The sequence below is a fragment of the Callithrix jacchus genome, chromosome 15, assembly GCF_049354715.1.
Source record: "Callithrix jacchus isolate 240 chromosome 15, calJac240_pri, whole genome shotgun sequence".
In the NCBI taxonomy this organism is placed as follows: domain Eukaryota; kingdom Metazoa; phylum Chordata; class Mammalia; order Primates; family Cebidae; genus Callithrix; species Callithrix jacchus.
In genome coordinates, this window is record NC_133516.1 from 102841199 (window position 1) to 102859773 (window position 18575).

Sequence of the window (18575 nt, forward strand, 5' to 3'; positions counted from 1 at the left end):
AGCTCTAGATCTAGTGGACCTTATAGATATCTACAGAACTCTCTACCCCAAAACAACAGAATATATACATTCTTCTCATCACCTCATGGTACTTCCTCTAAAATTGATCACATAACCAGAAATAAAACACAATTCAGCAAATGCAAAAGAACTGAAATAATGATAAAGTCTCTCAGACCACAGCACAATCAAATGAGAACTCAAGATTAAGAAATTCACTCAAAACCATAACTACATAAAAATCAAACAGCCTGTTCCCGAATGACTTTTGGATTAATAAAGAAATTAAAGCAGAAATCAAGAAGTTCTTTGAAACTTATGAGAACAACAATACAACGTACCAGAATCTCTAGGACACAGCTAAAGCAGTTCTAAGAAGGAAACTGATAGTACTAAATGCTCACATCAAAAAGCTACAAAGAGCTCAAGTTAAAAAAATAGCATTACAACTAAAAGAACTAGAGAACCAGTAGCAAACCCCAAGGCTAGCAGAAGACGAGAAATAACCAAGAGCAGAGCTGAAATGAACAAGATGGAGACATACAAAAAAAAACTTTCAATAAATCAGCCAATCTAGGAGCTAGTTTTCTGAAAAAGATTAATAAAATAGATTTACTACTAGCTAGACTAATAAAGAAGAAAAGAGAGAAGAATCAAATAAACACTATTGGAAATGATAAAAGGAATATTACCACCGACCCCACAGAAATACACACAATCATTAGAGAATGCTATAAACACCTCTCTGCAAATAAACTAAAAAATCTACAAGAAATGGATAAATTCCTAGACACATACACCCTCCCAAGACAATCAGAAACTGAATTCCTGAATAGACCAATAACAAGTTCTGAAATTGAGGCAGTACATAATAACCTACCAACTAAAAAAGTTCAGGATTATATGGATTCACAGCTGAATGCTACCAGAGGAACAAAGAAGAACTGGTACTATTCCTACTGAAACCATTCTAAAAAACTGAAAAGAAGGAAACTCTTCCTAACTTGTTCCACGAAGTCAGCATCATCCTCATCCAAAATCTGGCAGGGATACAACAAAAAAAGAAAACTTCAGACCAATATCCTTGATAAACATCGATGCAAAAATCCTCAACAAAATATTAGCAAACCAAACCCAGCAGCACATAAAAAGCTTATCCATCATGATCAAGTTGGCTTCATTCCCAGGATGCAAGCCTGGTTCTACCTCCACTAATTAATAAATGTGATTCATCGCATAAACAGAACTAAAGACAGAAACCACATGTTATCTCAAAAAAGCAGAAAAAATTCATTAAAATGTAACATCCCTTCATGTTAAAAACTCTCAATAAACTAAGAATTGAAGGAACATACCTCAAAATAATAAGAACCATATATGACAAACCCACAGGCCAATATCATACTGAATGGGTAAAAGCTGGAAGCATTCCCCTTGAAAACTGCCACAAGACAAGGCGGTTCCAATACTATGTTGAAGAGGAATGCTCTCTCTCAGCATTCCTCTTCAACATAGTATCGGAAGCTCTGGCCAGGGCAGGCAGGCAAGAGAAAGAAATAAAGTATATTCAAATAGGAATAAAGGAAGTCAAACTATCTTTCTTCACAGATAACATGATTCTATGTCTAGGAAATCTCATTGTCTCCGCCCAAAATCTTAAACTGATAAGCAACTTCAGAAAAGGCTCAGAATATAAAATGGATGTATTCTGTATGTAAAAATTGCCAGCAATCCTATACACCAACTACAGGAAAGCTGAGAGCCAAATTACAAATGAACTCCCATTCACAATTGCCACACACAAAAATAAAATACCTGGGAATACAGCTAACAAGGGAAGTGAAGAACCTCTACGAGGAGAACTACAAGCCTTCTCAAAGAAATCAATATTACACAAATGGAAAAACATTCCATGCACATGGATAGGAAGACTCAATAACATGACAATGCCCATAACACAAAGTTATTTATGGATTCAATGCTATTCCCATTAAACTACCATTGATATTCTTCACAGAATTGGAAAAAAAAAACTTTTAAAATTCATATGGAACCAAAAAAAGAGCCTCAATAGCCAAGGCAACCCTAAATAAAAAGAACAAAGGAGGCACCATGCTACCTGACTTCAGACTATACTGCAGGGCTACAGTAACCAAAACAGCATGGTACTGGTACAAGAAAAGACACATAGACAAATGAAACAGAATAGAGAATCCAGAAATAAGACCACACACCTACAACTATCTGATCTTTGACAAACCTTACAAAACAAGCAATGGGAAAAGGATTCCCTATTTAATAAATTTTGCTGGGAGAAATGGCTAGCCATATGCAGAAAATTGAAACTGGATCCCTTCCTTATACCATATAAAAAAAAATCAACTCAAGATGGATTAAAGATTTAAACATTAAAAACTAAAACCATAGAAACCGTAGAAGAAAACCTAGGCTATACCATTCAGGATATAGGACAAGCAAAGATTTCAAGATGAAGATGCCAAAGCTATTGCAACAAAAGCAGACATTGATAAATGGAATCTATTAAACTAAAAAGCTTAGCACAGCAAAAGAAACTATCAACAGAGTAAACAGACAGCCCACAGAATGGGACAAAATTTTTGCCATCTATCCATCTGAAAAAGGTGTAATAGCCAGCATCTATAAATAACTTTAATTTACAAGCAAAAAACAACCCCATTAAAAAGTGGACAAAGGACATGAACAGACAATTCTCAAAAGAAGACATACATGTGGCAGAAATATGAAAAAAAAATTCAACATCACTGATCATTAAAGAAATGCATATCGAAACCACAATGAGATACCATCTCACACCAGTCAGAATGGCTATTACTAAAAAGGTAAAAAAACAACAGATGCTAGTGAGCTCGTGGAGAAAAAAGAATGCTTTTACACTGTTGGTGGAAGTGTAAATTAGTTCAACCATTGTAGAAGACAGTGTGGTGATTCCTCAAAGACCTAGAGGCAGAAATATCATTTGAACCAGCAATCCCATTACCGAGTGTAGAGCCAAAGGAATATAAATCACTATTATTAAGACGCATGCACGGATATGTTCATCGCAGCACTACTCACAATAGCAAGGATGTGGAATCAACCTAAATGCCCATCAATAATCAACCGGATAAAGAAAAAGGAATACGTATACACTGTGGAATACTATACAGTCATAAAAAGGAATGAGATAACGTCCTTTGCAGGGACATGGATGGAGCTGAAAGCTGTTATCTTCAGCAAACTAATGCAGGAACAAAATAACTCAACACCACATGTTCTCAAATCTTCTCCATGTCAGCAGTGTTACCATCCATATGTTCACTGAGGTGGCACTTTTAGTTGCCTTCAAGAACTTTTCCCTTGCAGTCACAACTTAGCTAATCATTTGACCCAAAAGGCCTAGCTTTGAGCCTGTCTCAGCTTTTGACATACTTTCCTCAGTAAACTTAATTATTTCCAGCATTTGATTTAAAGTGAGAAATATGCTTCTCTTCCTTTCCTTTGAACTCTCAGAGGCTGTTTTAGGATTATTAATTGGCCTAATTTCAATATTGTTGTATCTCAGATAAAAAAAGAAGAGGCCTAAAGAGAGGAGGAGAGATGGGGAAACCACCAGTAAGTGAAGCAGTCAGAACACACACGGCATTTATCAATCAAGTTCTCAATCTCCTAGGAGTGCAGTTTGTGTGCTCTAAAACTATTTCAATGGTAATATCTAAGATCCCTGATCACAGATCACCATAATAGATATAACAATAATATGAAAGTTTGAAATATTTGAAGAATTACCAAAATGTGGCACAAAGACGTGAGTTGAGCACATGCTGTTGGAAAAGTGGCACCTACAGACTTGCTTGACAAAGCGTTGCCACAAACCTTCAATTTGTAAAAAAAAAAAAAAAAAAAAAAAAAAGGCAACATCCGTGAAGTGAAATGAAGTCAGGCCTGCACCAGTTTCTGGGGCTTCATGGTTTTCCGCATGGTTAAGGCACAAGCTCCACACTTGCAAAGCTTGTGAGTGTTATCACTGTCAGCAAGAGCATGAGAGCTGCATTTGTGAACCAGGTGGACATGGCAAAAGTGGTCACAGAAGCTCGCACCAGTGTGTGCATCCGGGTGGCAGAGGTGGTGCTGGCCTAATACATATTCACCTTGAAAAGGAAGATGAGACAAAAAATCAAAATCATCAAGATTCCCATGGACAGGCCTCGTGTATCTGGATATTGTTTGTCACCTGTACCGTTGTCCGAGAACAAAATGGAAAACGGAAGAACTCAGAATTCCTTAGGAATATTAGATAGCTAAGGAATGACTCATCAAAAGTCTGCTGTGCATGTACAAATTATGCAAGAACTCTAGAAAAGTTCAGTTTGCATCAAGAACCCTGCAAAGATAACAAATTACCTGAGGTTTTATTAAAGGAAGATGCCAAACTTCAGATAATAATGGACTTTGCTATGACACTAAGTAGATTTTCCAACGAAGGGAAAAGAGGCATAATGTGTTATAATATGATTGACGACTATAAACTTGTCCCAGGTGAATGTCAAAGAAGTAACTAAAAGAAAAGCATTTTATTATTGCAGTTACACCTGTTACCTTTAAGAGAAGTACCCGTTTATGGTAGAAGAGTATGCCATCCAACATAGTGTCTTTGTTGAAGGAGCTTTTCCAAAAGCGAAATTTAAAGAAACTGTGGAAGAATCTGATGTAATAATTTACTTGAGAAGTTTCAATAACACAGTATCCATGTTCGTATTTTCAGCAGATATTGGCGCTGTAGAGAAGTTTATCGGTCAAGCTGGTGTTTATCATTCAAATGTCAAAGTAGTGTTCACTTGTGGATTTGTGAAAATGTGTACTCAAAGGATTTAAAGAATTGACTCATGCGGCTAATGGACATCATGTTGCCTTGAAGTACACAGAACACTTCAGTCAATTAAAAGACAGTAGCAACATAATGGTGCTGAGACTCCCAAGGTTTTAAAAGGGCATAGAGAATAGCCAGATTTTCACATCCTGAAAATTAGATCTCTAAATGATAGAGTGGAAAAGCATTCAGGAAAGCATTGTTTCATCAAAAGATGATCACTAGAAGTAGCCAACTCTGTCTTACAGAGGATTCAGTAGACAAGCATTCTTGAGGATGTTCCCTCCTGCGGGAGCAGGTGAGACCGGAATTGCTCATCTCTTCATCTTGCTGAAAGACTATTTCTTATAACATAATTCTGGTCCTGAAAGTTTACCTTCAAATATTTAAGTATTCTCAGACATGTGGAATCCATCAACAGGAAACTCGGTTTCCTTCACCTCTCTCACCATACTTCCCACTACATGTTGTTAACAGATTAAAACAAAAACAAACAAACCTCGAAGTAAAAATTAGAAAAATGACTCCCTACTTTTCCAAAATGGTTTATGTTTTTTAATTTTATCAGGCATTATTTTTAGGAGTCTTTTAAGATTGGGAATATTAGTAGCAGTCCAGAAAGAAGTTTTATGAAATTACAAACAGAAAATTGCATACTTTTAAGTGTTGGAATGTTTGTAATTTGTAATCATGCTGATGGTATCGCCATCTCCTAAAATTATGTTATGTTAAGTTATTTTGCTTGGGGAAAATCAATATTGATCAGAAAAGCCTGGCTCTGCACACTTGGTGAAAACTATTAATGTCCACACATCACTAACCATTACAAAATGTTCTATACTGATTCACTGATAATAAACATGAAATGGGAAATATTTTTAAATGCCCATTTTCCTTAAATGGAAAGCACTCATTCAGCCATTTAGACTTTAGCATAAATTAATTTATCTCATTTCTTCTTGCAAACATATTTTGATGAGATACAAATAAAGGCATCAAGGTTAGAAAGTAAGAAATTAAAGAAGACACTATACCATACTGAGCAAAAAAAATACAAGGTTATTCAGAACAAACTGCCTTCTTTATAATTTTACCTAAAGCTAGGCCCGGTACCAGTTGTTTTTCAATTAGTTATTTTTCTTTGGAAATCAAATTCTGGCTAATGACATAATCATTAAAAAATGCTTAGTCCTTCAGCCCAGAATATCATATCCTGCCAATTTAAGCTTTACATTTGAAGGAAAAATAAAATCTTTCAGGAACAAGCAAGTACTCAGAGATTTTATTACCACCAGGCCTGCTCTACAAGAACTTCTAAAAGAAGCATTATACACAGAAAGGAACAACCAGTATGACCCTTTCTAAAAATACACCAAAAAGTAAAGAGCATTAACATAAAGAAGAATTTTTATAAACGAAAGGACAAAATAGCCAGTTAATATCAAATGGCAGCAACCCTAAATTTAAATTGACCAAATCTCCCAATTAAAAGATACAGACAAAATCTAACGGTATATCCAAAGATATACATAGACTCAAAATAAAGGGTTGGAAAAAAAAATGTACCAACCAAATGGAGAGCAAAAATAAATAAATAAAAAGCAGGAGTTGCAATTTTCACATTTGACAAAATAGATTTCAAAGCTACAAGGATACAAGGGTAAAAGGATTAATGTAATAATAAGAGATCTTAACACCCAGATACATAAGACCCATAATGAGATTTAGATTCAACGAGACAGAAAATTGATAACGATATCCGGGACTGGAACTAAGATCCAGAACAAATAAACTCAATAGAGCTCTCCATTTTAAACACACAAAATATATATTATCCACAAAATCTAATGATATATCTAAAGATATACAAAGACTCAAAACAAGGGGATGGAAAAAAAAAAAACTCACCAACCAAATGAAGAGCAAAAATAAATAAATAAAAAGCAGGAGTTGCAATTCTCACATTTAATAAAATAGATTTCAAAGCTACAAGGATGCAAGGGTAAAAGGATTAATGCAACAGTAAGAGATCTTAACACCCAGATACATAAGACACATAATGAGATTTAGATTCAATGAGACAACAAATTGATAACGATATCCAGGACTTGAACTCAGAGCCAGAACAAATAAACACAATAGAGGTCTCCATTTTAAACACATAAAATATGCATTAACCACTTTAAACACTCAAAATATTGATCGGCCATTATTGAAACCTATTTTAGGAATGAAGTAATATTCCTTTTTCCCTCTTTTTCTTTTTTTTCCCTTCTTTAAAAAAATAAAAAAATTAAAAAAAAAATGCTTAGTCCATCATCATCTATAGGCCTTGGTATTCTGTCTAGACAAAAATAAATAAAGATCACATATGCAGGATCAGAGAATTATACTGAAAATAAGAACATCTCCCTGAACTCAGATTGCAAAAAGGTTGTGTATGAAACCACTCTTACTTGTGAGGTGACCCCATATGGAAATAGCTATGACAAACTGTCCTCTAATCAAGCCGTAAAGAATGGACTCACCTCTTCTGGAGGGCCTGATCACACACCTTTGTCAGCAGCTGCAACTCCTGTTGGTACCTAAGAAGAAACAAAGAATAGAGAGGGCTAAGAATATGGTTTGTTTTGTTTTAGTTTTGCTCATTTGATTTGGTCTTGACACACAAGAAAGCTTTTCGCTGGGAACAGCATGTATGCTAATATTTATAGTGAATGGCCGTAATATCTTTGTACTGATCACAACCAGGTACTACTATAGTTATTTTGCTTTACATTACACTGCAGGCCTTTTAGCAGATACAGATATGTGGTGCCTGCCAAGGAGTGAATCCTTCCTGCCAGATATGGGGCAATAAACAAAACGAGTTGTTAGATCTATTTCAAAAGCCATATGTGCTGCCTGAGTTTGCTGCCATCCACTCAAGGGAAAGATCTGCTTCTAAATGCTTCAAAAGGACTCACTCAGCTGCTGATGAGGCCTGTGACCACAGGGGTCTGATAATTCACTGCCGACACGTTTGGTTTTCACGGTTCAGCAAGAATGTGAGCTGACCCACAAGCACAAAGTCTTTCTTCCCTTATGCATGTTCTAGCAAGGTCTTCAAAGTCCTACTGACAGCTCTTCTTGACTAAAGGCCACCATAACACACCTGGACTTTCATTCTCTTCCACTTTTTTTTCTTTTTTTGTGGCTCATCTATGGAATGAGTGTGACACACTCTCTGGCTAAAAGAACATCTCCTAGTGGTTTCTCTCCGTATCTCTTCCTGCTTCTAAGTGGCCGTAATTACAACTTTTCTTATCATAGACATCTGAACCCCAAGAATCCCTTCAACTCCCACTTTCTAGTGTATGCTACGGAACAGTTTAATGATTTTGCTTTAAGTATTCATTAATATCCTTTTTATAATTATTATATTCAATTAGCAGTCAAGAAGAGCTAACAGGATAACTAGTCTTATAGTCTTATACAGGTTAACTCTTCTGGTATCTTCTTCCTTGTTTCGCGGATACCCCATGAAACACACAGTTCATCTCCCTCAGGTGCAGGCTCAACACTTCATGGTGAGTAGCTGGGGAAGATTCAGGGACATTGAAGGTAGTGGTCAGCTTTGTTTGGGTACAAGGTGTAAAAACAAGAACTCAGCCTCAGGTAGATACGTAAAAGTACATCTTGATGGTGAAAATTGCAAGGAATGGAACCAAAATTCTTCCCAGACATTCAAAGAAGATATTTGGACACCAAGCCTTAGATTTTTATACATTTTATTTCAAAAAATCTGCATAATAGCATTTTTCTTACCAGTTATATCTATGAAAAATGCATTTCAATTTTTTTCATTGGAAAACAAAGTAATTAGTCAACATGGGTTTGTCTAGTCTAATGTTGGAAAGGAATTTTTAGTAACCTTATCAAACACATTGGCATTGGGAGAAATGCATATTTTGATCAGCGGAACCTCTCATACCAAAAGAATAGGGATAGGGCCTCACCCTTCCATGACCCCCAATTCTGGCCTTTTTCTGTACCATTTAAATTTCTCACAGAGTACCTTAGCAGACATCATCTTGTTGTTTGAAAGTGTGGAGCTTCTTTTTTTTTTTTTTTCAACCAATAGGAAATTGTATGCCTTTGGCAATTGTTAGACAAATCTCAGCATCCCAGCCTTGCTGTAAATTGGTTCTTAATAAACTTTACACAGAACATTTAAGGGATACTTAGACAATTTAAATCGAGCTCTTTCAAATAGCACATGATACCCAGTCATGATTTTATACCACTTGATCAAGTTGAGCTGTCTTGCCCAGATAGCCCCTTTATATCTCTAGACAAGGTCTTTACCAGCTCAGCCAGAGCATTTTCCGAAGTCCCCACAACTGCCAATGGATCTACGAAAACTAATCACATCCATATCACTGGTAAGCCATTTGTCATATGTGGGGGAATTTTATGTTTTATTCACCAACAAATACTTACCAAGTATCTACCATTTGCCAGGCGCTATGACAGTTGTTGGATATGCAGCGAAAATGCTGGCTTTTTGAAGATTATACTCTATTAGAGGTCATGTATTGTAACTAAATAATCATACAACTAAATTTGTTTTAGATAAGTACCATGATAAGGTGTTGTCAAACAGGAAGTCCTGATTTTAATTGGACGATAGGAGAGGACTCTCTGAGGATGTGATACTTAAATTAAAATCTGAGAAAAATAAATGAGAATTATTCAGGTGAAAAGTAGCAAAAAAATATTTCAAGTCCATGAAAACCTGAGAAGGAAAGTTGAGAAGTCTGAGAAGGAAATCGCTGGGACAAAGAGTGCTCCTTTAATTCAACTAAGATAATTTTCTCTTGCAAAATGTAATCCCTTCTTTTATAACATAAGAGAGCAAAAGATTCAGTAAAGTTAGGACCCTCCTAATGAAGGTCATGATTCTGAGTTCACAGGCATAATCGACTTCAGGGGTGTTCATTGGACTCGTGAGCACCACACCTAGGTACTGAGCTCACTTTGTCTCGAAGGTCACACAGTCTTCTGATCACTGGGGCATAATCCTGCACGTCACGGCAGTACATCTGCAAACTGAGGCACTACCGAGATTTAAGATATTGGCGGCTTAAACAGCTGTCTAGTTTAGAGATGGGTCAAGAGTGGAGTTCTGCTTTTCTAATTCCATCATGAAGGCAGGGTTCTCATTTTCTACATTTGATTAGAAAGAAAATTGTAGGCATTAATGTAAGACCTCTTTAAAACCTTTTGTTTGGTAGAAGTAAGGAATCATTGCAGATGGGAGGCAGGACTAGCTTACAACTCTAGACAGAGCAGCATGTGGAGGCTTGCATTGTGAATTTCAGCTCCAGATCAAATGCAAGAACAAACCAGCAATCTTGAGAGGACCCACAGACCCTCTGAAGGAAGCAGACTGCTCCTGCAGCACCCAGAAGACACCCCAAACACTCTGAGAGGTAGATAGCCTCAAACAACGCCCATCTTGCCCTTTGCCTGGAAACAGACTCGGAGCTGTTGGCTAGGGGGCATGGTGGGAGTGAGACTGGCCCTTCGGTTTGCGTGGGAGCTGGTTGAGGCCTGTGACTGCTGGCTTTCCCCACTTTCCTGACAACCTGCATAATCAACAAAGGCAGCCATAATTCTCCTAGGTTCACAACCCCAGTGACCTGGGAATCTCATTCCTACCCCCCACAGCAGCTACAGCAAGACCCGCCCAGGAAGAGTCAGCTCAGACATGCCTAGCCCTGCCGTCACCTGATGATCCTTCCCTATCCAACTTGGTAGTGAAAGACAAAAGGCAAGGAATCTTGGAGTTCTAGGGCACCACCCACCACCAGTCCCTCTCCAGACTACTACAGCTGATGCTTTCTGGAAAGCTCCACCTCCTGGCAGGAGACCAACCAGAACAAAAATAAAGCATTAAACCAAGGTAAGGACCCTCATGGAGTCCGTTGCACCCTCTGCCACTTCCACCAGAACAGACACTGGTATCCACAGCTGAGAGACCCATAGATGGTTCACATCACAGGACTCTGTGCAGACAACTTCCAGTACCAGCCTGGAGCCAGGCAGACTCAGTGGGTGGCTAGACCCAGAGGAGAGACAACAATCACTGCAGTGTGGCTCACAGGAAGCCACGTCCATAGGAAAAGGGGTAGAGTCTACATCAAGGTAACACCCAGTGAGACAAAAGAATCTGAACAACAGCTTCCAGCCCTAAACCTTCCCTCTGACAGAGCCTGCCCAAATTGGAAGAAAACAGAAAACCAATCCTGGTAATATGACAAAACCAAATTGGTAAACAGGGAGTTAAACTGTCCCTGTTTGCTGATGATACGTTTGACCAAGCAGAGAATGAAATCAAAAACGAACCCCTTTTACAGCTGCAATAAAATAAAATAAAATACTTAGGAATATACCTAACGTCAAAAGAACTCTAAAAGGAAACTACAAAACACTGCTGAGAGAACTCATAGATGACACAAACAAATGGAAACATATCCCATGCTCACGGATGGGTAGAATTAATACTGTAAAAATGACCATACTGCCAAAAGCAATCTACAAATTCAATGTAATCCCCAATAGAATACCACCATCATATTTTGCAAAATTAGAAAAAATCAATTCTAAAATTCATATGGAACAAAAAAAGAGCACACATACCCAAGGCAAGACTAAGCAAAAAGAACAAATCTGGAGGTAACACATATCTGATTTCAAACTATACTATAAAGCCATAATTATCAAAACAGCACGATACTATTATAAAAATGGGCACACAGACCAATGGAACAGAATAGAGAACCCAGAAATAAACCCAAATACTTACAGCCAACTGATTTTCAACAAAGCAAACAAAAACATAAAGTGGGGAAAGGCCATCATTTTTAATAAATGGTGCTGGGGTAACTGGCTATGTTCTCACTGATATGTGGGAAGCAAAGACATGTAGTAGAATTAAAATGGATCCTCACTTTATACAAAAATCAACACAAGATGGATTAAGGACTTAAACCTAAGACCTGAAACTATAAAAATTCTAGAAGATAACACTGGAAAATCCTTCTAGACATTGGTTAGAAAAGGATTTCATGACCAAGAACCCAAAGCAAATGCAATAAAAACAAAGATAAATAGCTGGGACCTAATTAAACTAAAGCACTTTTGCACAGCATAAGGAACAGTCATCAAAGTAAAGAGACAACCCACAGAGTGGGAGAAAACCTTCAAAATCTATATGTCTGACAAAGGACTTATATCCAGAATCTGCAACTAACTTGAACAAATTAGTAAGAAAAAAACAAACAACCCTATAAAAAAAAGTGAGCTAAGGACATGAATAAACCTTCTCAAAAGAAGATATACAAATGGTTAACAAACATATATATTAAAAAAATGTTCAACATCGCTAATGATCAGGAAAATGCAAATTAAAGCCACAATGCGACACCACCTTAATCCTGCAAGAATGGCCATAATAAAAAAATCAAAAAACAGTAGATGTTGGCATGGATGCAGTGAACAAGGAATGCTTCTATACTGCTAGTGGGAACATAAACTAGCACAGCCACTATGAAAAACAGTGTGGAGATTCCTTACAGGGCTAAAAGTAGAACTACTATTTGATCCAGCAATCCCACTACTGGATATCTACTCAGAGGAAAAGAAGTCATTACTCAAAAAAGATACCTGCACATGCACGTTCATAACAGCACAATTCACAATTGCAAAATCATGGAACCAACCAAATGTCTACCAATCAACGAGTGGATAAAGAAACTGTGGCACATACACACACACACACACCACACACACACACACACACACACACACAGGAATGCTACATACTACACAGCCATAAAAAGGAATGAATCAACAGCATTTGCAGTGACCCGGATGAGATTGGAGACTACCATCTAAGAGACATAACTCAGGAATGAAAACCCAAACATCGTATGTTCTCACTGATATGTGGGAAAGGTAAGCTACGAGGATGCAAAAACATAAGAAGAACACACTGGACTTTGGGACTTGGGGGGAAGAGTGGGAGGGTGTCAAGGGATGACAAACTACAAATATGGTGCCGTGTATACTGCTTGGGTAATGGGCGCACCATATCTTCCAATTCACCACTGAAGAACTTACTCATTTAACCAAATACTACCTGTACCCCAATAACATATGGAAAAAATAAAACAAAACGTTTTGTTCTTTCCTTTATCTAAAACTTTGGAGATAAAATATTATATCCCACCATATTACCAGGGTAGAGCTTAGTAAATTTTGACTTGTGTGAAACGGAACGTAGTCTAGTCCTGAGTTGACCAATTGTCTCTTTCACAATCATGCTACTCTAGTGGTTTGAACTATGTGAACTTTCTAGGCATCTGTATGTACAATGTATCATGTGATTATGTATTATAGGACTACATGGGTCTCCAGGGAACCCACAGTTTCGACTTTGATAGGGGTGAGAATCAGGAAGGCCTCAAATTCCTGGATGTATGTTGTATGAAAGGGAAAACTCTTCAACATTTCTAACCAGTGCTAACATGATAACACGTGGTTGCAGTCCTTGCTACGTAAAACACAGAAAAGACGTGATAACCAAGATTAAATCTAGGTCTTTGACCTGCATTTTTTTTTGAGATTTCGATACATGAAAAGCAGTATAATAAAAACTAGACAATGAAGGAAATTTCAATCCTTGTCTTTACTTACAAGCAGTTTACTGTCTAGGAAAGGAAACCAAGCCAGATGGCTTTTTGTCCAAAATGATCTGAAGATCTCCCTATCATGTCCAAGGAATTCCGCTGGGGTGTCGTTAGCAAGAGCAAAGTCGGCAAACACTTCAACCATCTAACATCATGAGATAAATTAAATAACCTGGCATATCCATTGAACAACCAGTCATTTAACAGAATGAGGTAAATATGCACTGCTGTGGAAAGCGTTCCAAGAATGTCTTTTAAGAAAAAGAGGCCAGGTGTATGTCTTTTGGCCTCTTTCTCTTAAAAACATGTAAAATGTAAAATGTCAAAAATTTCAAATGTCAAAAACAGTAAAATGGTTTCTATAGTCTTAGAATACTTAAAATGCTCAAAATCACTAATCGCTAGAGAAATGCAAGGTAAAGCCACAGTGAGATACCATCTCACACCAGTCAGAATGGCTATTAATAGAAAGAAAAAAAAAAAAACACTGATGCAGGTGAGGTTGTGGAGAAAGGGAATGCTTACACACTGCCGGTGGGAATGTCAGTTAGCTCAGCCATTGTGCGAAGCAGTTTGGCTATTTCTCAAAGAACTCAAAACAAAATTACTATTCGAACAGGCAGCGTCATTATATTGGATATGTACCCAAAGGAATATAAATTGCTCTCCCGTAAAGACACACGGACATGTATGTTCATCACAGCACTATCTACAATAGTAAAGACACGGAACTAACATGAATGCCCATCCACAGTCACTGGCTAAAGAAAACGTGGTACATATAACATGGAGTACTATGAGGCCATAAAGAAGAATGAGATCATATTCTTTGCAGCCATGTGGATGGAACTGGAGACTATGACTCTACGCAAGCTAATGCAGAAATAGAAAACCAACTACTGCATGTTCTCACGTCTACATGAGAGCTCAACATTGACTTCATATGGACACAAAGAAGGCAACGACAAACACTGAAGCCTGCTTGAGGCTGAAAGTTGAGAGGAGGGTAAGAATTTTAAAAACTACCTATAGGTACTATGTCGATTACCTGGGTGACAAATCAATCTGCACACCAGATCCCTACAACACACAATTTAACTATATAACAAACTTGCACATTACCTCTGAACCTAAGGTAGTGAAAAACAAGAAAAAAGAAAAAGCAGCCATGGACAGTAGAGTGTGGATAATATGGCCCCAATTGTTAAAAAAAAAAAGGGGGGGGTATATATTCAAGGTACATATGTATGCTTATATATATATATCCACAGAAAATTTCTGGTAGGACACATAATTAACTTTTAAGAGTTATCACCTTGTGGAAGTATCAAGGGATAGACATGCCCACCCCTAGAGTATGATCATGGCCAGTGGGCATCCCCATGGCTCTTTAGTAAAATATGTTTCGCATAGGAGAAATCGTTTAACTAATCCTGTTTTCCAAATGCCAAACTTTGGGATTAAAGTTTATTTTTCTTTATGCCCTTTTCAGGTATTGTGGTCAATAAGCCCAAAGATGGAATGTCCTGGCCAGTGATCATAGCAGCCTTACTCTTTTGCTGCATGGTGTTGTTTGGCCTTGGAGTGAGAAAATGGTGTCAGTATCAAAAAGAAATGTGAGTATAATACTAAGATATGTAGGAACTGATCATTTCTCATTATGAAATAGTCATCAGTACAATATATCATTACTCTATGACGGTCCTCTCATGTTTTAGTGAGTAAATACGGCTCACAGAAGCTCGGAGAGATTATCTAGTTTTCCCAGCAACCGCAGACTTGGGATTAAATACCCAGCTCCTGGCACAGGATTCCTCTCTGCCTTGGCCTAGTGAGACAGTAACACTCACCAGATACAGCAAGTCCATGGGCATGCAATGAGAACGGAGCCTCACCTCCCCTCAAAACTAAAACTGAGTTTTCTTTTAATCTTCATTGTTTTTTTTCTTTTCATGCATCTTTGAACTGCCCGGGCTCAGCTGGCCATAGATGCTCGAGTGTGAAATTGAGTGAGAAAGGTAATTTTAAGAGGTTTCCAGCTGTTTTTTTGGTTTTGTTTCTGTTTTTGTTTTTTAACTAGAAGGGGCTTCTACTGCCCTTTTCCTTTTTTCCCTGAGAAGAAAACAAAGTAAGCATTGGGTTACCCCTTTTTTGTCTTATTGAAGTATTTTCCAAAACCCCTCTCCAATCAAAAGCCTGAAATGGTACATAAGGTTAAGCGTCATTTTTCTGACTTGCTATTTTCAGTCAGTCTGGATTGGGCCATAATTGAAAGAGACCTTAGTACCCAGAGCTGATCTTGCACTTGTCTTACTACTGCTCTCAGATACCATTAACCATCATGCCATGTGCTCGATGTGCCAGACTCTATAACCACATACAGGGAGTGGTGAAAAAAACACTAAATCAGTCGTTAGAAATTCTGAATTCTTTCCAAGGGCTACAATTTGGCCACCACATGACCTTGAGAAACTCATAATTCCTGCAAAAAACAAAAGTGCAATTTTCATAGAACTATATCCACTTAATAATATACATGAAGTCTCTATTAAAGTAGTTGAAAATTGGGTAATAGGGATTAGAGAGCTTTTTATTAAATGAACAAATGAAATCTGAAAATTTGAATTGATTTTTTAAATTGTTCTGTATTCAAATGTTTGTGTTATATAGAGATGAGAATCAATGTCTCCCTCCTCCCTCCCCCTCCACTGCCCACTCTTTGTCTCTCTTAAGATACTATGGATTGCCAAGGCACAGAGGTGTTTGAGTGATGGACATAAAGATTATAAACAGGGATATATTTCTGTTTCCTGATACCAAGATAGCCAGAGCATTCACATGGCTGAATTCCACACTAATCTAGCTCTTTAATGCATTTCGGAAAAAAAGATGACTTGTACTAACATAAAATAGTGCTTTGTACAAAGATGACTTTAAGAATGTTCACTGATTCGAACAAAAGGGATTTAGGCTTTTTCTACCCAGTACTCAGGGACTGAGAAGAGCTTTACTTCCCTTCTCTGTCATATCCCCACAGTACATAGTGAGTGTCGGGTGAAGGATGGGGCCAGGGTTAGCACAGAGGCTGTTTGAAAAGCTTCGTTCTGAAGTCCTAGAATTTTAAGATTTAGTCTCTGAAGAAACATTTTAATCCTCATAAGAGAAACGTTTTTTCTATGAGGAGACAGTCGTCATGGAGAACATCAGCTCTGGGGAGAAGACTTGAATTGCTGGTCTGGTTCTCTCGTGCAAGCTGTTTAAAACCTCTGAGCCTCAGTTTTGTCTGTAGAATGGGGACAATAACACTCAGTTTCTGCAAAGTATGTTACGATAAAAATGCTCTGCACACTACAAAACTATAAATATTAATTAATGGTATGATCGTGACATTCAAATGGCTAATAGGGCTAACAAGCAGAGGGCTGTGCCAACAAAAACGCTGAAAGAACTGGGAGTGATATCTCTTTCTCGTCAATCTGTGTTCTCCTTTAAAAAAGAACAATGCATGTCTATGTGTCTGTGCGTAAGACTCCCTCACATTCTTAGCACTAAAAGACCAATGTTTTGTTTCTAGCATGGAAAGACCTCCCCCTTTCAAGCCACCGCCACCTCCCATCAAGTACACTTGCATTCAAGAGCCCAACGAAAGTGATCTGCCTTGTCATGAGATGGAGACCCTCTACTCTCATGAGACTTTGCCCCACAGCAGAACTCTGCTGGAATCCTATTGAGAAGGTAGACGCTGTGCTTTATTAATATAGTCACTCTTCAGCCACCCCTCTGCTGCAGCTGAAATGGAAGTCAGAAGTGAGTAATCTGTTTCCCAGCAACTCACCCTCTTTCATCTCCAAATGCCTGAAACTTAACTAAGAGTGAGAGGATATGCCATGCTCACACTCAATGTAACTGATAGAGGTTTTCTTGCTTATGTAAGAACTGTACAATAGTCTGCCATCATTTAAAAAAATACAGTATTTTTATTTAAATTCTCTGATGGAAGGACGACACTGGTTTCAAGTGCACACCCATGCCTCATCCTCTTATCTGAACGTCTATTAACATTGTAAGCTATTTGCCAAAATCCTGGGGCTTTGTTGCATTCCCTAAGATAAGTATAAGAAAAAGTCAATGTAAAAGTCCTAACAAGACTGCCAAGTAATGGAGAAGTATGGTTAGTCTTCATATTGAAATTCTGTTGCTTATTTTCCTGGAAGGAAAACCAGGAAAAGAGCCACAAGAACCACATTTTCAGTCCTCCTTCACTGTCTTCCTACCACGTTCAGCCCAGACTCCTGCCACACGGACCAGGAGGAAGAGGGATCAAGGAGATAACTAGCCAACAACCAAGTTGGCTGGAAGATACAAAACTCCACTGGCCTCCAAAATTACATGAGCCAAGAGTGGTTTCATTTGTGTGCCTTCGTGGGTGTGTCCATCAAACTGGTACCAAACTGTTTTGTAAGTAAACAGGCAGCCTAGGCCCAACCCTACTCATCTAATTCCTGTTACTCTCTTTTTCATCTGGGGAGTTTCCTGTTCATCTAAGCTGCCTGTTTTGATCTGTTTTGAAAAAGGTAAAGAGCCTCAAATCACATCAGCACTGATTAATTAACCTTGCTCCTACCAATCTTTTACAAAATAGTTGAAGCAGAATGTAGAGGTGTCAGAGAAGAAACCTAGTGAGCCAGACATGCTCTGTATTTGGCAACAGTTTGTGAGTGAATAAATTCCAATCCTCCTTGTCTCCTGAGACCTTCCCACACTCTCTGCTCCAGGAGGGAAAAACAGATGTTGTTGACAGATACAGTGTTGGGCAAATTCTGCGTGGACTTTAATCCCCAAAGGAAACTTTAGCTCATCTGCAGTGTACTTATCCCTGGCTGCACATGAGAATATCTTGTGCAGGCTTATTTGGAGAGTATGTCTTTCTTAAATACTATAGCTGACACACT

General features: G+C 38.0%; 1 protein-coding gene across 1 annotated transcript in view; it reads left to right on the top strand.

Moving 5' to 3' along the window:
• CD96 (CD96 molecule) overlaps positions 1 to 17399 on the top strand; it is a 90778-nt gene extending 73379 nt beyond the window's left edge. The window contains 4 exon segments of the mRNA XM_078352416.1: positions 8393 to 8457; positions 9223 to 9312; positions 15116 to 15239; positions 17198 to 17399. Coding sequence (XP_078208542.1) covers positions 8393 to 8457; positions 9223 to 9312; positions 15116 to 15239; positions 17198 to 17354 — 436 coding nt within the window. The 3' untranslated portion in view covers positions 17355 to 17399.
• The last annotated feature ends 1176 nt before the right edge of the window (positions 17400 to 18575 follow it).